Here is a 27,053-nt window from a genome sequence, read left to right on the forward strand (position 1 = left end):
AAATTTTAGATGGCGTAGATAAATTCACTCACTTTGGCAGTACACTTTCTAAGGCACAAATTATGCCAGAAGTAGTTCAGTATTGAGACTCCAAAAGTGTGGGAGAGAAAAAGTATTAGACTGCATATCAGAGTGAAGGTCTATAGAGCTATCACAGTGGCATTGTTGTATGCCTGTGAAATCTGGAGTCTATCAAAGCCATGACACTTGCCCTTGAATTGTTTTGGGAAAATCCTGAAGATTACTCAGCAAGATAAGGTAAATCACTGAAGTCATCTCTAAAGCTAAGTACCAAACATTCAAAGTCTACTGCAAAGAACCAACTCCAGTGGGCTGGTCATATGGTTAAAATGCCAAATGAACACTCACCCAAAGGCTATTTTATGGAGCACTTACATAAGGTCAGGCTCACATGGAGATGAGAAGCAACAATAGAAAGACATTCTCAAGGTATCTCTGAAGAACTTTAGGATTGAGTAGGAGATATGGGAAATGCTAGCACAGGGCCATTCAACCATGTGCTTACAAAGATTTGGTATTCCATGAACACAGCAGAATCATAGAAGCAGGGGAAATAAGAGCTGAAAAATTCAGTTATTTCCACTCTGATGGCCTACCATTAGAGTCCTGATTTGTGGTAGTGTCTTCCAAACTTACATTGATCTGATCAGTCACAGCTGAATATACCATACCTTGATAGCAACATTATGATGCCATTAAGTCTTCTTCAAAATAAAGGATGAACAACATCCTATAACTGAGCCTCCTGTATTCATCATAAAAGATGGATTTAGGCATTTTAAACTTTGTACAAAAGGATCTGTTATTTTGCAAAATAAACTAGTTAGTCATCAGTTCTTTGGTGCATAATTATATATTTTTTAATTATTATTTTAGGTTTCAAGTTGAATAAATTTATACAAAGCATCTATTCTACTACCTTTCTGGACTCAGGTATATATTCCCCCTAAAGTTATCCCTTTCCTGTTGCTCATGGACTCCTGGCTGATTTTTTTGTGCATTTCTGGAATAGAAGTCTTCCAATTTTTCACTGGATTTCTTGATAAGTATTTGGCATGCTGTGAATTTCAGGTTTATGCTGAGTAGCTCTGTGGGAAATAGGCTGCCTATCTCCATTCATGCAGCTATCATGGCTGGAAGTCTAAAGTCTCAAAGGTAGCAAAAGAAAAGACTATATGTAAACAATGCTGTACTAAACTTCTTTTGAAAGTAGTGAAATTTGGCCAACTCAAAATGGGAAGATCTGATCTCCCTAATAAAAAAAAAAATTTCAATACAAAATACTAGAGGCTATTGACATCTTTAAGCCTCAAGTCACATTTCATTAATTCAACATATTACAATTATATTACTAAATCTTATGAAAGAAAAAAAAAAAAAACGACCTTTGTTTGTAAATAATCACTGTCAGGATATTGATAGATATTCAAAGGAAGAGAGAAAGGAGACTGTTGAAGGATGGGGACAGAGAGAAAATTTGGAAGGGGCAAAGAGAAGCAAATAATAGGTTTACTCAACCTTATGGCCTAGTATGTAGGAAAGGAATAAAAGGAGGAAAAAAAGACAAAATGACAAGAATCCTTTTAGATGTAAAAGATATTTTACATTCTTCTTTAAGGACTCATGTATTTTTAGTCAGATATATACAATTTAATTAAATATAAAGACAAATAATGTTCAAAACAAGGAAAAAAAGCTGATAAATTTCTTTTAAAATTCAACACAATTTATTTTTTTTTTTTATACAAATGCTTATTTAAATATATTATTTAGGACCCAACATGTCCTTGGGTTTCACCCACTCATCAAACTGTTCTGCTGTGAGATATCCAAGTTCAATAGCTGTTTCTTTCAATGTTGATCCATTTTTGTGTGCTGTCTTGGCAATCTTTGCAGCCTTGTCATATCCTGAAGGAAAAAATAAAGAGAAAATAAAGAGCTGGTTCCACACACAAAAAATGCAGCTATAAAGCATCATAAAAATGTATATTGAAGAATACAGCAAAGTAAACCTAAAAAATAAACACAGTTAAGTTTTCAAATAAAGCCTTCAATAAACCCGTTCTAATTCTATATTAAGATTGTTGCACTGTGGCGATTAGCTTCTAGATATGGAACCAAGACTCAAATGTTATTTTCTGGGACAAGCCATACCAAAAACCTTCTCTCATGCCTTAACCAAGAAAAGATGAAAAAGAACAAACAACAGTATACTAATTTTAAGAATAACAACTGGAAATGTCCCCAAAAAATTATTGGGGGAAAAAAAAAACAGCACTGATCAGAGTGGCAAAAATGATAAAAGTATATTAAAAAAAAAAAATTGGAGATGCTAGAAAACTGGTATTTTACTGTACTATGTAGTGGAATGGTGAATTGGTCTGACCAATATGGAAAACAATTTGATACTATATTCCAAAAGCTGTTAAACTGTGTACACTATTTAATCTAGCTATATTACTATCAGCACTATACCTCTAAAGAAAGCAAAGAGGAAAAGAATTTAAATAAGTAAAAATAATTGTAGGAGCTCTTTAGCCCCAAACTAGAAACTAATAGAGGGCCTACCTATTAGGGAAAGGCAGAATTTGGTATATGAGAAAACTGGAATATTGTGTTCCATGAGAAATAATAAAAATGGACAATTTCAGATGGAACTAGGAAGATCATTTTGAACTGATACAGAATACAATAAGTAGAACTAGAAGTACAATTTATACAATCACAACACTGTCAAGAAAAACAACTTTGGGATATGACTGATGTAATGATAAATCATGAATCCTGAGTACTTCAGTGAACATGAGACATGTTACTCACTTCCTGTGAGCAAAGTGATGGACTTAAGATGAACAATTTGGGAGCACAGCCAATGTGGGAATTTGTTTTGCTGTACTATGCAATTTTTATGAGGTTTTAGTTTTCATTTTTAAAATTTCATTTTAATTATTTATTTAATATTTTAATTGCGGACAGCAGTGCAAAGGCTCAGAAACAAATGGTAGTTAAAAAGCATGTTATTTCCTAAAAAGAGCATCTATTATTAAAAACTAAAAAAAAAAAAAAAAAAAACCTTCACTACAACCAAATTAGATTTATACCAAAAATGAAAGGATGATTCATTAGAAAACACAATCACCATAATTAATCATCAAATTTTTAAAATTTAAATTTAAATCAATAGATGTAAACAAGCCTATAATAAATTATAACACATGCATATGCTAAGCCCCCTAAAATGTAAACATAGTATCTTTTTTAGTAGGATAAAAAATGTCTACATAAAACCAAAACCATTATGGAATCATAATGCAATAGTAGATGCCTTCCCTGTAAGTACAGAAGTAAAGTGAAAGACAACCCTTTACCAACTGTGACATAGTCCTAAGAATGTTAACTCTAGAATTTATACTGAGAGACATAAAAATACAATATGCCTTCCAAAATGTCAAATTCTTATGATCAAGAATACAACAGAAGTTGTTAGAAAACATTTAAACTGATAAATTTCACTGCTGCAACAGTGTTTAAGATAAAGTAGAACAAGATTAGATTGAGATGCCTAAGCCAGATTACTGCAAAATTAATATTAAATTGGCATCAAAGAAAATATAAAATTTGCTTAGCTAATTCAGTGTTATAAAGGTGAGAATATTTACATAGTCTAGATAATAATATTTACAATAAAATGATATTAATATTTGGCTCATTATAATGAAAAATTTTCTAAATTACCCAAACAACCATAACATCTGGCCCACAATATTCACATAAATCAAAATTTATTTATCTAGAAAGAATTATATGGCTTGTCTATACATGAACATATATGGCTTCTCTATGCTATGTTTTATACATTTTATTCCAGGTAAAGAAAGGGAAAGTATTTTAAAATTCAACTTCTGAAAAAAATGAGGTTAGTCAAAAACTAGGAAATTTTGAAAAAAATCAAAATAATACTGCATAGCAGGAATACCAAAGTACAAATTGCTAATCATTTAGTTATTAATTAATGGAGAACAAGTGCCATCTAGTGACATTTCTAGCTGGACATCATTGTAAAGCATCATTCTATAAATGTGAGCCATATGAATTCCATTGTTATTAAAAAAAAAAATCATAAAAGGTCTTAAAACCAATGTTCAGTAAGTTGTTTCTTTAAAAAAAAAAAAATCTGATCCAAGACAATGGAAAAATTTTGAATGTTTGCTGAGGTAGAAAGTGTTCAAAAGTCATTTATGGTTTTGTTTTCTTTCTTTTTTAAATCATGGCCTAAGCATTATATTTCTCCCGTCAATACTTACCTATATGCGGATTAAGAGCTGTCACCAACATCAAAGATTCACTCATTAGTTTGTTGATCCTTTCTATATTAGCCTGAATTCCAACCACACAATTATCAGCAAAGGAAACTGAAACATCCCCCAAAAGTCTTGCTGAATTTAAGACATTTTTAATCTACGAAAAAGAAATGGTAAGTGCCTAAGTTAAATGCTCACAAATAGTTTTTATACATATACATACATACATATATGCATTTACATAAATGTAGATAAATATCCTATATAACTTCATTCTGAATGGATCCCTACCAAACTTAGGAAGATATGAACAATGGTGATACTGCATGGACAGATAGAAATGGGTTGCAATTTGAACTGGGATCAGTTCACATGCATGCACACATGCACACACACACTTTCATATTGTTTACTTTCTCTGATATAGGTTCAGCAAGAGCTAATAAAATATACTGTGAGAAGATGTAGACTTGGTGGTAGAGACCAAGTAAAAAATGTCCTAAATAAAGGACAATACTAGTTCATAGTATTTCTTCTCATTTAAAAAAATTATATTACTTTTTCCTCAATTACATATCAAAATAAATTTTTAGCACTGATTTTTACAAGATTTTGAATTCCAAATTTTGCTCCCTTCTTCCCTTTATCTCTTCCTAAAACAGTAGGCAATTTAATATTGTAGAGATGCTATCATGTAAAACATTTCCATAACAGTAGCAGTTGAGAAAACAGATCAAAAGGAAAAAAAGTTAGTGAAAAAAATTCAGAGTCCATCAGCTTTGTCTGGATGTGGATAGCAGAAGAGGAATCAGTGCCTCTGAGACTCAGTTTCCCCCTTGTAAAATGGGAAAAACTCATAGTACCAACCATACCCGGCTGATATGAAGATCAAAAAAGATAATATATGTAAAATGATTTACTATCCTTAAGTGCTACGTAAAAGGCTAATTATCTTTATGTTAACTAGACTTTTAAAAATGAATTGTATTTATTGAACATCTACATACAAAGCACTAAATATTTAAAGACCTTAGATGTGAATGACTCATCTAAAATATTTTTAAGTTATACCAAATATTATCATATTAACTGGATGCACTGGAACATTGCTCTAAGGCATTAAGATATAATCAAATCACTTAAATTATGTACAAGACACCAACACCAATACCTAGGACTAATTGTTTAATATTAATACTCTTAACTGTCTATAAGCTGTATTTGCTTCCAGGGTACATGATAGAGTATTTCAGGAATAATCTATTAAAGATATACACCAAGACAAATGTCCTTTAAAGTCAAGATACATTAAAGATTAAATTTAAAGCTTACTATCAATGGCTTGAAAACATTCAACTCAAAATGTCCATTGCTGCCTCCAACTGTAACAGCAACATGATTTCCCATTACTTGTGCTGCAACCATGGTAACTGCCTCACACTGGGTAGGGTTCACCTTTCCTTTGAAAAGAAAAAGAAAAATGCTGCCAATGAAAGTAATTTCTAACACAACGATAATTATATCACTTGTTATCTTCTTTGCTGTTTCTTGCCCTCTCCTAGCTCATTATGCTTTTACTTACATTATATTCCTCCTTTATGTTTCAAAAAAAATTTCTGACCCAAATGACCACTGAAATGCCCTACTTCACGGCCCAACTCAGATATTAAGTAACTCCTACACAAAGCCTTCTTGGAAACTTCCTCCTTAAAATTTATCATAGTGACTAGCCTTGTTCCACTTCACTATCCATTACAGAATGTTACTTTTTTTGTTGTGGAGTCATTTTAGTCATGTCTGACTCTTCATAATCCTATCTGGGATTTTTTTGGCAAAGATATTGGAGTAGTTTGCCATTTCCTTTTCCAACTCATTTTAGAGATGAGAAAACTGAGACAAGCAGGGTTAGATGATTTGCCCAAGGTCACATAGCTACTAAATATCTAAGACCACATTTGAACTCAAGTTTTCCAGACTTCAAGTCAAGACACTGCCATTACAGCAGTTTTTTCATATTCTCTCCTTTCCCATTTTACCCCATTGCTTGAGGATAGGGGGCTGTGTATAATATAATACTACCTTTCACCAGATAGGCATTTTAATATTTGTTGTGAGATTTTTTTTCATGTCAAATAACTGGAAATGAAAAGTATAAACATAATTCTAAAAACCTCTAAAATATAGAATAAAGATGAGAACCTCATATTAATGTAAAATTAGTAAGACAATGAAAGTGGTCAGTGGCTTCAATCACTACTTCCCAGTGGGACAAAATGTACAAGAAATTAGGCTAGGGTGTTACTTTAGGACTAAGGGACATAATAGTTTAGACCTACTAGATTGTTGCACTTATAAGGGTGGTGTAGAAATCTCCAATAGGAACTTAAAATAGTGGAGACTTACAGCACTTTTGGAAGGTCTTTCTATAATGACTAAAATGACAAAGTAAATGAGTAAATGCCTTAAACAGCCTGTCTGCAAAGACCGACTTTTGAATTACATGGTTATTACTTCTAATAATAGTCACTAAAAAAACTAAAAAGCTGAACTAAAATTTTGCCACTATTTTGTTACCTGGCATGATACTGCTTCCTGGTTCATTCTCAGGTAAGAGCAGCTCTCCTAGGCCTGAGCGAGGACCAGAACCCAGAAAACGAATATCATTTGCTATCTTCATTAGACTACAGGCAACAGTGTTCATGGCTCCACTGAGTTCAACTAGAGCATCATGAGCAGCCAATGCTTCAAATTTATTTGGAGCAGTAACAAAAGGCAAACCTAAGGAAGAAGAAAAAAGAAGAAGAATTTAAGATGGAGTTATCTTTTAAATCTTATAAACAAGCTAAATCAAGATATAATTCTCTTAAAAAAAAAAAAAAAAGTCAACATCTGACCAGACCTAAGATTTAAAAATATTAAAGAATTATTGCACTTCAAACAGCTAAAGAACTGATATAAAGATAGGTTTTAACTAGTATTGGTTGAGGCATTTCTAAGGTTTGGTACCACCTTAGATAGATCTAGCTGAATGATGGGATCCAGAGTTCATCTTGGAATTAATCTTTGTCAGTTAACCTTTCCTCCATCGAACTGAACAAAATGTCCTTTCCTCAAAACTCTACTATCTACTGTACTATTCTGATATATGAATCTGTTATAAGTTATAATCAATAATAATATTATAATGTGCTCAAGAGTTATCATTTCCCATATTTCCCCAATCCACCAAATATTACTTTCATTATAAAAAAGGTTCTTTGGAGATTACTACTGAATAAAGCTTAGTTTTTAAAGTACTGTTAGCGAGTTCATACAGAGTCTTATAACTAAATGTGGAGCTCACAAAATTATGATTTATTATCAGTAAATGTTTGATTTGTACATCTATGTTCTATACCTATATAACCAGGTACAAATTTCTCAGGCTAAACAGGATTGTGAAAGGAAGATTTATGACGCTCTAGATCAGTGGTCCTCAAACTTTTTAAATGGAGGGCCAGTTCACTGTCCCTCAGACTGTTGTAGGGCCAGACTATAATAAAAACAAAAGCTCACACTCTGTCTCCGCCCCTCAGCCCATTTTCCATAACCCGGCAACAGAAATTCACATCTGACCCGCGGGCCATAGTTTGAGAACCCCTGCTCTAGATTAAAAGAAAAACTAGGAAGGTCATCAAGGGAAAATATTTTCTGTAATGCACATTTTTCTATACCCCTAAAAATATATTACATGGCTATTGTTTATTCCTTTTATTTATGAGATTGTATCTGATTTTACTGTTGCTCATCACAGAACACCTTATTAACAAGCAATAACAGAACATACATAATCTTAAAGCATAAATTAATTCACAGTGCCCTCTTTTCTTTAGCAATAAGGGCATAATTTAAGATATGAGATAAGAAAATAGCAAAGAAATTAAGTGTTATAAATTAATATCTAAAACACTACATTTACAATACAAACAAAATTCCAAGTTCCCCTATCATCCTGCCCTTCTTTGAAACTTAGACCAAAAAAAAAAAAAAAAATTCTTATAGGAAACATAACTGAATATTATAACATAATTAATGTAGTTTTCATAAATAGATAATTAAATTCTCTAACTACTCAAGCTGTTGAAAAGAAAATGGCAAAAATTGATATACTAATATACCAAGCAAAAACAACAACTACCCACCCAGAAAGGCACGACATAAACCAATATTGAGTCCTACATTCATTCCCTCACCTGTAAGGGCAGCCACTTTTGCAGCCACCTTTTCTGCAAAGCCAATTCTAGTGTTTAGTCCTGTACCAACTGCAGTGCCTCCAGCAGCTAACTCATATACTCTTGGCATGGCTGCTTTGATTCTTGCCATTCCATATTTCATTTGTTGAACATAAGCACTAAATTCCTTTGAAGATAAGAAAAAATCAAGGAGAAAACAATAAAATAAATACCAAATCTGTTTTGTAATTCACCCTAACAGTATGAGAGAGTTTGATTTGCCTTTCAAATAAAGTTTACAGAATTTACATATCCAATCTTAGACTATTATGGTTACTTTGATCAATATTTTCTTTTTTAATGAGGAAGAGAGGGAAGGAAAAACATTCTTATATTATGGAACAAATTCACTGCTAAAATTATAAAAAAATTCACAATCCAAATTAATGAGAACAAAAATAACATAGGAAACCAAAAACAAAATAAACAACCTTATAGTTTACTTGATTTTGAGAAGGGAAAGACTTTAGAAATCATGTATTTCAACCCATCCACTTTACAGAGTAGAAAGCTGAGGCACTGAAAATAAACTGAGGTCAATTGCAAATCCAACGCTCTTTCCACTAAATCTTTCTTTATATCTACAAATTTACATTTTAATTTTTAATTCAAATCTATTATGTTAAACCAATCAATAAATAACCAGCATTTAAGTATTTACAATATGTCAGATACTCTGCTAGGCACAGAAGATAAAAGTAAAAGCTTTGACCTCAAGGAGATTATTCTTTCTCAGACGAAATGTATATGTACATGTGAACACACACATGTTACAAAGTAATTAGGGGGCAGATGGTGGCACTAGCAATTGAGGGATGGGGAGAGTAAAGAAATCAGGAAAGGGCTTATATTTGAGGTAGTCTTAAATACACTGAACAATCTATTCAAAAACCTATTCAAAGAGAAGGAAGAATATGGAAACACAATTTGTGACAATTTATTAAATATACTAGCAAAAAGTAATTGGTAAGTCTTGGCACTTTTTTTATAGTTGAAAAAGGGACTAAATAACAAGACCAACACCATAATTTGGTATATGGAAAAATACTTAGTCTGAATATTTTTCCTCTAACTCTAATATTTTTTTACCTATGGTATTCCTTTCAAATGTTTCTATCTTCTAACTAATACAGATAAGCAAGAATACTCAACTGATAATATCACTAACATATAAAATGACAAGGTTATGGGATGCAGATCCAGATCTGTATGGTAATAATGGTAGCCACTTTAATTCTTCCATCTCGGTTATATAGCTGCTAAATTCACTTTTCATAGTAACACTATATACAGTATTTAAAAAAAAATGCAATATTGTAAAAATAATCCAGCAAAGAAGACAGTGGTGTACAAACATGGGTGATGATTACAGATAAAAAAGCAGATTAATGTCCTAAAAAAGTAGAAGTTTTTAATGTAAGCATTTTTCACATCTGACAAGAAAAACATACTCTTTATAAGTCACTTGAATTGCATTTCAATTTAATCAAATTAAAGACAACTTCAAAACTGGGATCAATAATTTTACTGGCATGGGTACATCATCTACCAATGCAGGTCATAAACCTTATTTATCTCAGGAGATAATCTTTATAAGCTTCTGCAGGTAAAAATTCACCACCTGGTAGCCCACCTTTATATAATGAGCATCCATGAAGTTACAGATAAGCTAGTCCTGGGCCAATAAACCTATCTACACTCAAAATTTTCCTAGCAGATGGAAGCTACTAGAGTTTCCATTCTGGTGCAGCCTGAGACTACTGTTTGCCAGATACCATGCCATGATCAAGCACTGGTTAGAGATCTGTCTCTCTCTCATTCATACACTATTGCTTAAGACCACTTGATTGGTGAAAAGAAATTATTTTAAGAAACTTTCACAATTAGCATCCATTTCTTTCCTGTTTCTTTCATCCTCTGAACTTCTAATAGGTTGCTTTATAATACCAGTTATTTATCTGATATATGTAATATCATAAGAGTGTGTGTGTGTGTGTGTGTGTGTGTGTGTGTGTGTATATCTTTATATTCTTTCCTGAATTAGATTATAAACCTTTTGAGAGCAGAAATTCAGAATCATAGAATCATGGAACATACAGCAGGAAGACCTGCTAGAGAGATCCTCTTGTCAAGGTAAGGAAACATTGGGGGGGAGGGGGGGAGGAGGGAGCAAAGAGTTTAAATATCTTGCCCATCCAAATCAGGATTCTAATCTGTCATTAAGTTTAGGAATTCATGCTTTATACTTTCATATCCCTCACATCCAGCAGGTATTCAGCAAATATTTGTAGATATATGAAAATAATCTAGCAAATTGAGAAGTGATTATCCTTTCACATACGGCCAGAGTAGTATTCAAAATAAGATTTAGCTTTCCTAAGATTTAGGAAAATAAAATGTGTGTTTATTTTTAACTTTTTCAATGAAGGAAGAGATCACAGAAATGTTCCAAGTAGCAAATGAATTATTAATATATAAGAACTTCTTACTGACTATAAATGCAAAAGGAGAACCTTTGCTCATGAATTGTGTAAACTGCCTCTGAAATATAGTGATAACTAAGTGGCATAAAATAATTTTGTAGTGTAATGCATTTGCAAATCGCCTTAACTTGAAGAATTTTTTTTCTTGTTGGTAATTTCTTACCTGCCCAAGAGTAAGTGGTACAGCATCTTGTGTATGAGTACGGCCAATTTTAATTATTTGGGCAAACTCTTTGGCCTTGGCATCCAAAGCATCATGAAGCTTCTGCAGCCCAGGTAATAATACTTCGTGGACTTCTGTGGCAGCAGCAATATGCATTGCTGTGGGGAAACTGTCATTTGAGCTCTAGTAAATAAACAAATAAATAAATAAAGCCAGAGGTAGAGGAATAAAACCAAAAGTGTCTAAAGTACTGAGTTACTGAAGAAATACAATGTATTACAACACAAATTTAAGCCCACCTAAAGACTTTTTCACATTTAACTGGTCATCTATCAGTGTAGGAGATCAACATATAAAGAATAATCTGGTATGTTTCTTCCATTTTACCATTCACTAGCTGTTGGGTCATGATGCTTTTTTTATTTCTTGTAAATCTCTACCTACTTCAACTTCTTTAGACTTACCTGCTCTACAATTAAGTCTTAAATGGAAAGATTTGAGGTAAGTTCACATACTGAAGTATTTAATAGACAATACCAAAGAAACGAAGAATAGCTGATATCTGTCTGCATTACTTCTATTTCAAAAGTTCTAGAAACAAATCTTAAAATTTTAAAAATTAAAGCTATGATGTTTAATTTAAAGGTTTCTTTTCAATATTCTATAAGTAGCCAAGAAATATTAAAAAAAAAAAAAAAAAAAAGACATCTCAATATCCCTCCAACACAAAGCTAAGATAAAGGAAGGGCAGGCTTTGTAATTTAATATACTTGATGTATTCAGCTCCATTTATCAAGGATATCCCTGACATCCAAGACATTCTTCATTAAAGTGGTAGTTTCTAAATGCTGACTTTTGGAAAATCTTCCCAACTTATATTGTAGCTTTTGTACTAGTACTTTACCAATAGAAGCCAAGAAAGGGAAATGTGTATACATATATTGAAACTTTAATAGATCTGTCTTTTTCTGATCCAAACAAACTTGTGCCACTTAATCTACTTTTTAGCCATTTCACAACATTTTCCATTTTAACTAGTATTCTATTTAAAAATTCCATTAAATGTTTTACTAACTTGGTATTAGTTATAATAACATAAACAATAAAAAAGTGCTTTGGAAAATATGTTCTGCCCCCAAAGTATACTCAATTTACCTAAAATAGTAATTTCCTAGGCCATCAAAATAGATGTCTAAAGAGGAAAAAAGAAAGAAAATCCTGAAATAGATAGGGAAGGGAGAAGGACAGTCACACCTTCTTCCCTCTCCTCCAATAGCCTTTTAAAATCTTATATCTGTTTCAAAAGAAACACAACAGCTTTCTTTGGAAAATTCTATAAAGTAAGGAATTTGAAAATAATAACTACTTAAATGACAATTTTAAAAAGATAGGAACTGTACTTATGACTTCAATGACACAAGGGAGTCCCTCTTCCAATGGAGATTAGCATCCTTTCTTGTAGCAACAAAAAATACTAAGTGTTTCATAGAATTATGCAGCAAGCAAGGAACAAAGACATGACTCAAACCCAAATCTTCCAGAGTTCCCAAGGCTAACCATCACTTTGATTGCCTCTGATTTAAAAAGCGAATATAATTTTCACCATGCCTACAACACCTTCAGGATGTTGAATTTATTTGCAAAATGCATCATGTCCTCCTAAAAATGATTTCTAAGAAATCTGAGAAAAATATAATCAAAACTATTGTTTAAAATAAAGATACCTAATGAGAAGTCTTATTAAAAGAAATGAGTTAATTTAACCTACCTTGTTTTTAGAAAGGTTTAACTTTTGCTTTCTGAGGAATTTTCACTGTTCCCTTCATCTAAAAATAAAGGAAAAAAGTTGAACATATTTACTAACCTGGCTTTTATTGACATGATCATTAGGATGCACAGGATCCTTGCTCCCCAGTTTTCCTCCTAATATTTCAATTGCTCTATTACTAATAACTTCATTGACATTCATATTTGTTTGTGTTCCAGATCCAGTCTGCCACACCACAAGAGGAAAATGGTCATTTAATTTACCACTTATTACCTGAAAAGTTTAAAAAAAAAAAAAAATTAATTTTAAAAACAAGATTAAATACCAAATATTTTACCTATTTTTCATTCTGTGACAGTTAACTACTATTTATAATACATTTTCTTATTTACTAAATCAGCTAATTTTTTTTTCTCATCTATAATCTATGCTCCTTCCCTTCACAATGTAACTAATGCTTTGTGAACTATGCCATACAACATACATGAACTATGCCAATAACACCTTGGTATGAAAGTTCAAAATAATTAAGTTTTGAAACATGCTAATGAAAAACCTTAACACAATCTTGGGCCGCAATAAAAGAAGCACAGTATCCAAAAGGAGGGAGTTCAAAGATTTACTGTATTCTTTCTGGACCACACAACATCTGGAGTATTATTGTTTTCAGAACTGGGTGACCCTATTTTTGAAAGAAATTGATGGGGCAACTAGATTGGGTAATGGATAGAGCACTGTATTCAGGAGGACACAAGGTCAAACCTGGCCTCAGACACTTAATAGTTACTAACTGTGTGATCCTAGGTAAGTCACTTAACCTCAATTCCCTCGACAAACAACAACAGGACATTGACATCTGTTTCCAAAGAAAGATAATCATAATGTTGAGGGCCCTGGGAACCATACAATGTGAAGAGAGGCTGAAGAATGGCAACAGGAGAGCACAAGAGAAAGAAGGCTGGATTTAGTCAATTCTATGGGACCCCGAACAAGTTACTTAATATCAGGTCCTTGTTAAAAATATGATATGCTTTTTGTGCCCATTATGTATCTTTCTATTGACCCACAGTTTTGATTTAGAAAATGGTATTTTTAATCATCCCCTTGAGCTATAATTTTGTATCTCACCTCCTTTTCCACAGACTCCTTGAAAAATCCATCTACATTTACTATCACTATTCCCTAACCTCCTATTCACCTTTTAACAGCCTAAAACCTTACTTTTGATTTTGTCTCTATGCTATATTATAAGTAATAATTTCTTAATTTCTAAATTCTATGGTCTTTTCCCTATCTTAATCTCTTCCCCATCTGTAAAATGAGAGACTTCTGATTACCATCAGATCAGATGCCAACATCTGATAACATTAGATCTAAGGCCCAAGATTCTATGACCTAGGAATATGAACAGGAGACTTAGAGGTGTTACAACTCAAAGGGTTATCATAGAAAATGTATCAGATTTGCTCTGCTTAAACACAGGGTAAATTAAGAACAATAGATAGAAGTTGCAGAGAGAAAGATTTTGATTCAATATAAGAAAAAAAGATTTAAAACTAGAGCTCAATAAGAGTAAAATGGACTTTGTCAGCAGGGATCCTCTTTGGATCACACAGAGCAAAAATTATGAGTTTATGGGCAACAGACTCTGAGGGACTACAATGTTATAACAAAAAAGTCCAATAGTCCATAAATAAAAATAAGCAAAAATTCCTTTTATAAGGTAAATATTAAATATTTATTACATGTATTACTGTCTCCAATTAAAAATACAGGTGCATTATTATTAAATTCATAGTGATTTTTTTGTCATTATACATATTTTCAGTCAACAGACACCAATACAACTTAGCCTCTATCATGTGGGGGCCCACAATTTTTCAAAAAGGCTACATGCATCCAAAGAAGGAATTAATGGACTATGAGTGCAGAATGAAGCATATTGTTTTTCACTTTTTTTCTTGTCCCTCCCTTTTTTTGGGGCAGGGGGGGAAACACAGCTAATATGGAAATGTTTTGTATGACTTTGCTTGCCTTCTCAATGTATGGTGAAGGAGCTAGCACAAAAAGAATTTGAAACTCTAAAGTTTAAAGAAAAAAAGTCAACAACTTATAGGTGAATCAGAGCCACAAAGCAGATAGTAATACTATACTCTACAAATATTAAAACTAATAATATAAAAACGAATCTTCCTGAATAGCATAAACTATAATTTCTTCATCTGTAAGGTCTAATCCATTAAGAAAGAGATAATACTATGGCTGTTAATGCTGAGATTCATTTTTTCAGCACAAATATATTTGTTATTATTTACTAGGTTGAAACTCAACAGATCAATTAGGATCAGCATAATAATAGACTAGTATCTTCAATGGTAATTCATAGATATGTATTTCATCTCATGGTCACTTAATACATGTCGTGTTTTTTCTATTGCTTCTTCCTGTGTGTGCATATATGTGCATGTATGTATCTGCGTTTTAAATGATCGTAAGCCTATTAAGATGATTACTTTCATGCTTTAGTTTACAGTTTGCACATATTTTAAAATATGAACTATATACTTCTCCTAGTTAAAAAAACACAAATTGGAGTTTATTACTTAAAGCAATTCAGTTCTTTAGATAAGAAAATACCAAAACAGAAAATTATCAGTGGAAATACACTGAATTTGGAGTCATAAAAAATCATTGTTTAAAATCCCCACACAAACATTTTTGACTGGGTAAATCATTTAACCTCTCTGACTCAATATAAGGAAACTCTGGATCTCAGTTTCCTTAATTGTAAAAGGGGAACTGATAACAGTTGGCATTAAATAACAACTGTGAGGAAAGCATTTTTTGCAAAATATCATGTAATGTAACTTGTTATTAAAAGCATAATATCCAGGTAGTAAAAGAAAATCTGGAAACTAAAAAAAGTAAGTTTAACCACAAAATCAGGGAAAACTACCATTGGGAAAGGAAAAAAAAAGCAAAAACAAAACAGCAAAACTAGAGAACAAGTCATGCTGTTTTGAAAACTTTTATCTTCATAAAATAATGCTCCAGAGTGGCCTTCCACCAATTTATACCCAATCTATGTAAATTTTTTTAAAAAAATCATTCAGTCTTGTATAGGTCTGATGATATAAGAAACATATTTAGTACCTCCTACCTCATCTGCTGCCTTTACAATTGCACCAGCAATCTTTGGATCGAGGCCATAATCCTGGTTTACTTCAGCAGCTGCCCGCTTGAAGATGCCAAATGCTTTTATGACTGGGATCTGTAATTACAGTTAGAATGTTTCTCAAAATACACATTACATTTATTGGTTATACAAGTTTAAAAGCTGAGCCCACTAATAAAATTGATATCAAGATAATCTCAAATTTATTTAGAAGATAAAGGTTATAGTTGTATATAACAAATGAGATCATCATAATAAGCTTATTTCTACAGTATGAAAAATATGACTGCATTTTTTAAAAAATTAATCTAATATATGAAAGATCCCCCAAAAGTTGTTCATATACCTCAATAGCTGATTTTTATCAATGTGGCTACTCCCTACATTGACATTTTAAGAACTCAAAATTCATCACTGATTTTTGTCTCTCCCCTCCCTTAAATCTTCCAGAAAGAGCACATTCAATATATTGGAGGCCTTCTACTATATATATTTTTTTTTAACATTTTGTGAACACTCTGACTATCCATCTGTTACCCCACTCTCTCATAACACAATTCACTTTCATCCTGATGAGATATTTCCCAGATGACATCTTCTATGCCACTTTTTATGAACAGGACCCTGTTAAAAATATGATATGCTTTTTGTGCCCACTATGTATCTCTCTACTGACCCAGTTTTGATTTTGAAAATGGTGTTGTTTTTTTTTATCATCCCCTTGAGCTATGACCTTGTATCTCACCTCCTTTTTCACACACTCCTTGAAAAATCTATCGACATTATTGTCACTATTCCCTAACCACTTATTCACCTTTCAACATCTTCAAATATTACTTTTCATTTTGCCTCTATGCTATAATGGTTCTTTCTAAAGTAATAATTTCTTAATTTCTAAATTCTATGGTCTTTTCCCCATTTTTATCTTTTCTCAGTTCCTGGTAACTTTTGATACTATTGAACGTAACCCTTTCTGGATAGATTCTCCTTATTTTTCATATATCATTACCAGAAAAATTCTGGTATTTAAAAGATGAAAAGGATCCTGTAATGAAAAGAACTTTACAATGTCCAAAATGCAAGAGCCCCCTTCTCTTTCTCTTATTCAGTTCAGAAACCAAGTCAGTGTCCATTTGCAGTGAGTTCCTGAGATAAAGGAATTCAACAAACTGAACTTAGTTCTAAGAGCATTTCATGGTATAGTCACCAGTCCTTCTTTATTCCTTTACAAAGCTTCAGCAGTAGTTAATTTTTTTGAGGCTTTATATTATTCTGGTTCTTGCTACAATCAATGTATTATTCATAAGAGTATTTACCGAATTTTTACCATTTACAGAGAATTCTTTTTTTATTTGGCCTTCATTTAAGACAGCAATTACAAATATAAACATCTCAAAAACATATTTGTACTTTATATCTCATTTGATAATGCTGGACAAAAGGTTCTTGAACTATGTTTCCTCTAATCATACCTACGAAGGACTTTTACATTATCATAACATTAAGAGATACTTTGTTCAGAGACATTTTGTTCAAATTATTCATTTTATTATTATACCTTTAAATCAAGTGATTTTTTGCTGTTACTGGTCATTAAAAATATCATACAATAGCATCTTATAACTTCCCTAACATTCAGTAAACTGTGACTTAATATGTAGTTTGCTACATAAAACTGTGAAAGCCTAACTGTTCTCTTTCCACATGTTCATCCGGGATACTCTTGTTATGTCCATTATCTTCATAACAATTTTATCAGAAAATAGATATATGGAACAGAAGTTATCTTCTTGATCATTGGTTCTTTTTTATAAATAGGATAATGTGGTATAAATCTGATTTTATTCCATGAGTTCTCTTTTCAAGTATATTGAAACCCCATACCTCTCAAAATATTTTCAAAAAGCTATTGTTTCCAGAAGACATCTCTTCTAGCTAACTATGGATATACCTTGTCCAATCCAGTTGATCTTTTTAATTTTTTTCTAAATGTTATTTCCTCATATCTGTCTTAGTTTCTTCATCTGTGAAATGCACCTTGCAATACCCTTACATACCAGGATTGTTGTGAAGATCAAATGAGACAGTAATGTTACAGGACTATGCAAATTTAAAAGCATTATATAAATGCTAGTTATCATTATCATTATTATTATTATTATTATATCATATAGCATTATTTGGCACCTTGCTATTAAACCAAACACTTTTGGACTATTCCAAAATAGTTTGGAATAGTTTTATTATACGATGATGAAAACAGAACACTGTAAGGACAATAATAGAAAATTTGAAAACAAATCTATTTAGGATTATTCTCTACTTTTGTCTTGGGATGATCTGATTTAATTCATCCTCAAACTAAGCTCCCTACAAACTCATTTTTTCCCTTCATTGTTCTAGAGGCAGCATTACCTGTAATCTTCTAAAAAATCCTCTTTCATAATGTTTTTACAAACGAACCTGCAATATAAATTACTATTTCCACTATATATTTCTTCTCGAAGAGGATGTTATTTGCTAGGTAGGTGATTAGTTAGCTGTTTTGTGCTCCCTACTGTGATTACTTTATGTCAGTTAAATTTCTGTAGAAAAAAAAGTGATAAACAATAGATATCTTTTCCTTTCCTTTTTTCCCCTCATTTTTCAGTGCCCATTATTTTTAATAGATTGGATTTAATTTAAGATTTAAAAGCATTTATTAAGAGCTCACTATGTGCTAGGCATCACACTAAGTGTTGGGGATAAAACAGAAAGGGAAGATAGTTTCTTCCCTCAAAGAACTTGGGATTCTAATAAGAGACAGAGTATCAAGGGGATCAGTGACCAGGAGAAAGAGTTTTGGTCTGTAGGGGCAGAGCAGTAGTGAGGCAATCCATAAATGGTCAATTAGTCCTATATAATGCTACAACTGATTGAATTACCATGCCCAAAGTAAGAGGTATAAGGGAAAGAAAAGGAACAGGTGGATGGCTGCAAAAGACTGTTGCAACTACAATTACACAATGGTATCAGGTCATGTTTCAGCCTTTTCCCTTACACAGAAGTGATTTTGACATTTACTTTAATTAGTCAGTGGTTTGGCTGCACATTAACAGATGATATACAAACCAGTCATTTCATGAGTTAATTTTACTTTTTGTAGTTGTTTGGTTCTCACTCTGTCCAATGCTTTCCATTTCTATTCTAAAAGAGAGTACATCATATGTAGACTTAAGGCTATTATAATATATTCTACTAGCTTTTAGTTTCTCTTTTTTCTTGCAAATAAACATTACCTTACAAGTTCTTTTTCACTGACCTCTCCTAAAACCATCAAAGGCACACACAATATTAATGTATCTACTGACATGCTTTTGGAAGATACTGTCAAGTTCTACAGGGAATTTCTCAATCTCTCATCACCTGAAAAGACATTCACACAAGTTTTGTAGTAGTCTTGTTGCTTAAACTTATTATGAACATTCCAAGTATCTAAGGAAATATTTCTTGTTGACCTAAAGAACATGACAAAACCAAAGTTTTCAACTCTTTTATATGCAGCTGCTAAGAGGATCTGTAAGCCATCCTTCCACTCAACTACAACTCCTTTTTTTCCTGTTTCATTTATAATGAGGTTCACTATTTCAATTTCACATTCTCCATTAGTCCCCCATTACCATGTGCCTATTTAACATCTTCAATTGGTATTTTTTCTAGGGCTATAGATTTAGAGCTGAAAAGAATGGTGGAGATCATCTGGTCCAACTTCTTATTTTAAAGATGAGGAAATTGAAGAGCAGAGAAGTTATTTTTTGAAGGTCCAATGTTCTTTCCACAGCACTCTGATATTTTATGTATATTTAAACTCAACATTTCAAAGAAAGAACTGATATTTTCCCCTATATCTATCCCTCCTCCCAATTTCCTTTTTCTGTTAAGGATATCACCATCCTTCCAGTGAAGTTTGTAACTTTAATTTTTTTTTTTTTTTTTTTTTTTGCCTCTCTTACTTTTCAAATCATCTGCAAAATCTTGGCAACTTTATCTCCAAAGCGACTGTGACAACTATTTCCTCACACAGCTACCAAGCAGGTTCAAGACTACAAAATAGTATTCATTACCCCTCATAATATTATTGTAAGATACTAATGGGCTCCCAGACTTCCTGTTTCTTTCCTCCAATCCACACTCTACAAAGCTAACATGTTGATATTTAAACTTGTCATTTTTTTATTCAAGTCTTTATAATGATTCCTTATTGTCTCTAATGTAATATATAAACTCCATCTACTTAAATAGACTCCCATTTATCTTCCCAGTCTTATTTTACCTTAATCTTCTTCATAAACTTTCCCTTTTATTTGTATCACCTTGGCAGATATTCCCTGTATACAACATTCCATCTCCTGACAATATGCCTTTGTATAGGCTGGCCCAATGCTGTGATGCATTCCCACTTCTAAGGTTCTGAGACCCCTTTCAATTCTGATATTCTACAAAACAACCCCATATTAAACTTTAGAAAGCTCCAACTTCTTTTATTTGAATGGAGTGTAACATATCTTCATCATCTCAAATTTAACAATCCTAATAGCTTTTCACTTCAAATTACATAATAATCTTCCAATAAAAGTTACTCACTGGCATCCTTTCTGTTACACCTCCAATCTTAAAATTTAATGTAGATCTCACTGTCTGGGCACCATAATACTTATCACTTGGGACTTTGAGTTCACCAAAGGTATCATATTCAATCCGGAATGAGTCTTGGCTTGCCTGAGGAATGAGATCAGATATAAGGATTAGAACACAGTAAATTTCATATGTAATAAAAACAACTTTTAGGAGTAAATAATTTACTTTTACAAGTCAAAAAAAAAGCTTGAAATTAAATTTAAATTTTGTTCACTCAGAAACATTTCTTATATTTTTAAAGTTCGCATTTATAATATTATGAAGAGAATTACATACCTCTCATTCTACATAACCTTTTTCAAAGAAAACCAAACAGGAAAAATTGCCAAGAGTCATAGAAGTATAGTTAAATATAGTTATTTTTCCCATTTGGAAAAAAAAAGAAGGGAAGAGAAATTACAATCTCCAAAAGGAGGGATAGAGATGAAGAGTTTTCAAATAGGGAAGAAGAAGGGATGGGAGAAACAGGCATCCTGTGAACCCAACTTTCATCTCAATTGGATAAAAGAGAGACAGATTCTAGAGATAGAGGAACAGGGAGACAAAAACAAGCACAGCCAACATGATATAGAAATACAATGAAAAACAAGGAAATAGGCAGGGGAAAAGAGTGAAGATAAAGAGGAAGAGTAGAACAGGCAAGGGGATAAGCAACACAAATTCTAAAGGAGAAAGTTGTATCCATTAAAAGGAAAGGAAAAAAGAATATTATTATTCCATTTTTACAACTGAAACTACTAAAATTGAGAACAATTAAACAACTTGCTCATGGTCCCACATCTATTAAGTGTCTCAGGGAAGATTTGAACTCAGGTCTTCCTGACTCTAACTTCAGCATTCTATGTATTTATATTACCTCCCTGAATCTAATTACAGAATAAAAATCTGGAATCTAATTAGGATACTAGTTTCCCTTGTAGACAGGAAAGTTTCACAAAGTTATGTGAAACTCATCTGACAAAATATTTCTAAAGCTCAGAGTTAACCATGTGAATTTTCCTATTGCCACTTTAACTAAATATAAAATCCTTTTGGCTTTTAAGGCCCTTCACATACTTAGCATTTAATGTTTGATTTAACCATATATGTTTATAATTAATGTTTATAAATCTGTTAACATGCTTCAGTGATATATTAAAGAAACTTGTAATAAGAAAAATAATTTATGATACATTAAGACAGCAGGTAAAGCCCAGGACCTGGAATCAGGAAGACAAGAGTTTTTAATATAGCCTCACACTACTAGCCAAATCTGGGACAACTTATTTAACTCTGCTTGCCTCAGTTTTCTTACTTCTAAAATGATCTGGAAAAGAAAATGGCAAACTATGTGAGAATCTTTGCCAAGAAAATCCAAGAGAGTTCATGCAGAATTGGACACAACTGAAAAACCATCCTTTTCCAACTACATATCTATTTAAGGCCTGATTTTCCTCAAAGACTTCAAACAAAATAATATATTGCAGAGACTTCTGGGACCCAAGATGGGAGAATAAGCAATAAGTTGCAGTAAATCTCCTATATTCATGTCCAAACACCATAAAAAAAACCTAATCAGCAAAAAAGTCTGTCTCACTTAAGGTAAATGGGGAGAGCACAGTGCAAAACAGCAAGTGTCCCAGAAAGCCAGCAGCAACCCCTGCTTCAATGAACCAGTGATAGAGCCCTGGTTGGTGAGGCGGGTAAATGTCAATACCAGGACCCCCAAATGCCAGTACTGTCAGGAGAATGGGCAGACTCCAGCTGAGAACCATTACTGCTTCAACATAGCTTCAGGTAAAAAAGCACCAGTTCTTCATGTTGTCCAGGTTTTTTTTTTTTTTTTTTTTTTTTTTTGTGATTCTTTTAAAATTCTAGACATATATCTAATAACTTTGCTGGCAGTATCATTTGCTTTAAAAAAAAAAAAAAAAAAAAAAAAAGAACTTTTTTGGGGTAGAAAGGACCTTAGAATCTGTCTAGTGAATATCTTACTTCATCTATTTTATATATCTAGGATTTTTATAGGTGTTAGATATTAAGAAAATAACATGAATATATAATATAATAAAGGGAAACCTGGTAGTAATAATTCATCTTTATCACTTGTATAATACTTGTGTAATAATCACTTCTTTAATACAAAATCCAACTATTATTGTCCTTTTACTAAAGAAAAAACAAGAGTTCAAAGAGGTTAAGGGACTTATGGAACTAGCTAATAAGTGATAGGAATAAACACAAGTGGCCCTTTTGTGGGTCAGGCGTAATTGATTTTAAACTTGTAACTTGTTTATCAACTAGATAAGACTCTCTATAACTGAGTAAGGAATAAGGCAATAAGTTTTCTTTATATAGGATCAGTTAATAACAGCACATTCAGAGAATTGTAGAGTCCTTAAATCCTTGCCTGTGCCTAGCAAGGCAAATTCAGGTACTCATCCAGACAATCACTCTCCAGGCTCTCCTCAAAAGTAGTAGGACATAGGCCAAGATGCACTTTAATATTCTTAAGTCAGAGAGGCTTGTTTTAAATTGGTTCTAACGACTATTACTTGTATGACCCGGCAAGTTACAACCTCTGGGTTTCAGCTTTCCTCAGGTATTAAAAAGGGGAGGGGAGGAAGAAACTAGAAGATATCTTCCACTTTAAGTCTGATTCATAAATTAAATGGGCTTGAAAATTAGTGAGAAGTGATACTCTTAAGAACAATGAGCTAGATAGAAACAAGAAATTCGTTTCTTAGGGGCAGCTAGGTGGTGCAGTGGGTAGAGCACCAGCCCTGAAGTCAGGAGGACCAGAGTTCAATCTGATTTCAGACACTCAACACTTCCTAGCTGTGTGACCCTGGGCAAGTCACTTAACCCCAATTGCCCCAAGCAAAAAAAAAAAAAAAAAAAAATTCATTTCTGCACACACATATTGTATCTAGGATATACTATACAGCGGCTCTCAAACTATGGCCCGCCAGCGAGATGTGGCCCATTGAGGATGATTACGTGGTCGCTGGGTAGTGGCAAATGGGCTCAGGGGCGGAGACAGAGTGTGAGTTTTTGTTTTACTATAATTCGGCCCTCCCACAGTCTGAGGGACAGTGAACTGGCCCCCTGTTTAAAAAGTTTGAGGACCACTTCATAACATATTTAGCATGTATGGGACTGTCTGCCATCTAGGGGAGGGGATGGAGGGAAGGAGGGGAAAATTTGGAACAAAAGGGAGTACAAGGGATAAGGTAAAAAATTACCCATTCATATGTACTGTCAAAAAAGTTATAATTATAAAATTAATAAAAATATTAGCAAAAAAAAAAAGAACAGTGAGCTAGAAACAGAGTAGCCTTGTATATTGTATCATGAAGTGATGCTACCAAGTTACAGAGATAAAAGCAATTTCAACAGTTTCTCACATCTTCAATGAAACACCAGAGTTCATACATACTGTTACACTCAGTCAACAAGCACATTTCATGCTTCTATGTCCCAGGCACTGTCCTAAGTGTTGAGGATAAAAGGAAAGGCAAAAAATACTCCTTATTTTCAAGGAGCAAACAATGTAAAAAGTTAGTATATACAACTGAAATTGTACACAATCTCAACTTTTTAAAAATTTTTCTTATTTTTTTGGCTATATTGTCGATAGTTTAATTTGAAAACTAAAAAATGAAAAGGACTCATTTGAACAAATCAGCAGTAGCTACAGGCTTGGACTTGGAACTTTAAACTGCTTTTCTGAATTTTCCTCCAAATGACAGTTTTTATATTTATACGAAAGGTTACAACTACAAAACATTTTACCGGATCTCCTGACTCCAAGTCCGGTGGTTCGAACCACATAATACTTTTTATTGTATATACCCTGAGGTATAGTTCTCAAACTATAGCCCTGGGGTCAGATGCAGCCGAAGAGGACGTTTATGCGGCCCACCGGGTTATGGCAAATGGGCTGAGGGGGCGGAGACAGAATGTTGGCCCCTCCAACAGTCTGAGGGACAGTGAACAGGCCCCCTATTTAAAAAGTCTGAGGACCACTGCGGTCTGAGGTTTATCCCGGAGGCAGCAAGGTGGGTTTTGAAGCTCCCCTTTTTTTTAACCTCCTTCCTCAGATCAGAATGGGGAAAAAAAAAAAGGGCATCAAATACTAATACTACATACTTGTAAGGCAAGCCAGGGGTTCTGACACACCCTCCCCTCGTGCTCTCAAGTCCAGACTGTGAATTCACTTCCGGGTGGGTCGCTTCCTAAGTTGTGGAAACCAGAACGCTAAATATCACCAGAGTATGTTCTACATCATCGAGTCACAAGTTCAGGTTTTTCAGAGAGAAAGCTAGGAATGGGTCCAAGCCAGCAGTAATTCCAATATAATGACTAAAAACGGCTAACATTTACATAGGACTGCAAAGCACAAATATTATTTCATTTGATTCTCACAACACAGCTAGGGAAAAGGTCGTATTATTACTGTTCCCATTTTACAGATTTGGAAATTATTAGACAGAACAGAGGGAGGGTCTGCAGGCACAGACATGCCTTACACGCAGGGCCAGAAGCGGGTCCCGCACGCCCACGCATGCGCACACGCTCTTAAGGCCTCTCGGACTGCGGACTGGAAGGGGTCCGAGAAAAAAAAATGACTTCTGAGCTCCCAGCCCCGGGGCGGGAGAAGAGCACGCAGAAAAGAACGTAATCTTCTTCCGCCGCCGGCACTCCCTGCACCAGGGCTCCGGCCCAGGCCTGGCCTGGCCCGGCTCAGCCTGCGGGTCGGGGAGCAAGGTGAAGGTCATTGCGGGCTGAGCCCGGGGAGGGTTGAGAGGGCACAAGAGCAGCAGACGACGCTCACCATTCGAACGGCGATCGCAGGGCGCCGCAAGGCGCAGGAGGTGCAAACGGGGCCCACAGGAGAAGGCTGCAACAGCCTGGTAGGCAAGAGGAGGATTCGGAGAGAACGGTACATGGTGCCAGGCGAGCCAGGGGGCGATTTCAGGGAGCCGTGACCACGCCTCCCCGCCGACCATTTTACCCCGCCCACACCGCTTCTCTAGTTCTCGTCCAACAAGGAAGCCCTGTCCCGGGCCCGAAGGGCGGGACTAGTTATTATTGACCAATCACAAGGAAAAGGGCGGATTTTGTGCTCTGTCCAGCCCCGCCCCCCTTCGTTTCCAGTCTGGAGTAGTCCTAGGAATTATGGGAACTGGAAAATGTAACGTAAGGGAGGGGCGGGGACAGGGAGGAGAAAGTTCTAACGAGGTGGAGCTTTAAAGTAATGTCTGTCATTCAGGAAATTTGTTCAATCGATTGTTTTTATTCTGTATTTTATCTACAGAGTTTTTTTTTTTCCTATTGATTTTCTCTTTAAGAAAAAAAGATGCTTTTTTTTGGGGGGGGAAGGGAGGAAGAGGAAAAGGGGAAAGACTATCTTTGATCTTTTATCCCTAGCAATAAGCATTTATTAAGCACTTGCTGTATACCACTTGCTAATTGACTAACCGGAAGTTAATAAAAATATGTCGTCTTGAAACTTTTAAATTATGATCGTGTTTGAATATTCTGGAAAACTGAAACCTCCCTAAAATCTCCCAGGCCCGCCTGATACGGTCTGACCGCTGTTGGTACAGAGAGAAAACCTGTATTTATTTTAATGATATTTACAGGAAGCATGTGTCAAGGGCAAGTTTCCAGTGCACAGCACAGCTAAAACAACAACTTCTTTTTTATAATTTTTTTTATTTTAATAGTTTTTATCTACAAGATATATGCATGGGTAATTTTACAACATTGACAATTGCCAAATCTTTTGTTCTAATTTTTCCCCTCTTCCCCCCCCCCCAGATGGCAGGTTGACCAATACATGTTACATATGTTAAAGTTTAAATTAAATACAACATATGTATACATGACCAAACATTTGTTTTGCTGTACAAAAAGAATTGGACTTTGAAATAGTGTTCAATTAGCCTGTGAAGGAAATCGAAAATGCAGGTGGACAAAAATAGAGGGATTGGGGATTCTATGTAGTGGTTCATAATCATCTCCCAGAGTTCTTTTGCTGGGTGTAGCTGGTTCAGTTCATAAAATAACAACTTCTTTTAGAAATACAGGACTTTATTTTAACATAAAAACCTTCCTTCCACTCCCATAAACCTTAGAATCATCTCTTTTTCCAGTCCCCCTTCCTAATGTCCATGCATCAGGTCCAGAATAGTTTTACTCTCAGTGTG

The 27,053-nt window shown here is 33.9% G+C and overlaps 1 protein-coding gene across 2 annotated transcripts; it reads right to left on the reverse strand.

Moving 5' to 3' along the window:
* Positions 1 to 1,725: 1,725 nt before the first annotated feature.
* Positions 1,726 to 25,870, reverse strand: FH (fumarate hydratase). Of its 2 annotated transcripts, none has more exons than XM_074262505.1 (10): positions 25,676 to 25,870; positions 20,806 to 20,940; positions 16,168 to 16,278; positions 13,104 to 13,280; positions 11,240 to 11,422; positions 8,555 to 8,720; positions 6,897 to 7,100; positions 5,655 to 5,782; positions 4,326 to 4,479; positions 1,726 to 1,929 (listed from the first exon to the last, which is right to left on the reverse strand). In XM_074262505.1, exons 1-10 carry the CDS (start codon positions 25,787 to 25,789, stop codon positions 1,787 to 1,789), a joined length of 1,515 nt encoding a protein of 504 aa, XP_074118606.1. In that variant the 5' UTR covers positions 25,790 to 25,870; the 3' UTR covers positions 1,726 to 1,786. The 2 variants fall into 2 exon arrangements, with proteins under 2 accessions (XP_074118606.1, XP_074118607.1); XM_074262506.1 differs by having other exon boundaries at positions 20,806 to 21,045; positions 25,654 to 25,760.
* Between the last annotated feature and the right edge of the window lie 1,183 nt (positions 25,871 to 27,053).

Source organism: Sminthopsis crassicaudata, chromosome 4 (genome assembly GCF_048593235.1).
Source record: "Sminthopsis crassicaudata isolate SCR6 chromosome 4, ASM4859323v1, whole genome shotgun sequence".
In the NCBI taxonomy this organism is placed as follows: Eukaryota; Metazoa; Chordata; class Mammalia; order Dasyuromorphia; family Dasyuridae; genus Sminthopsis; species Sminthopsis crassicaudata.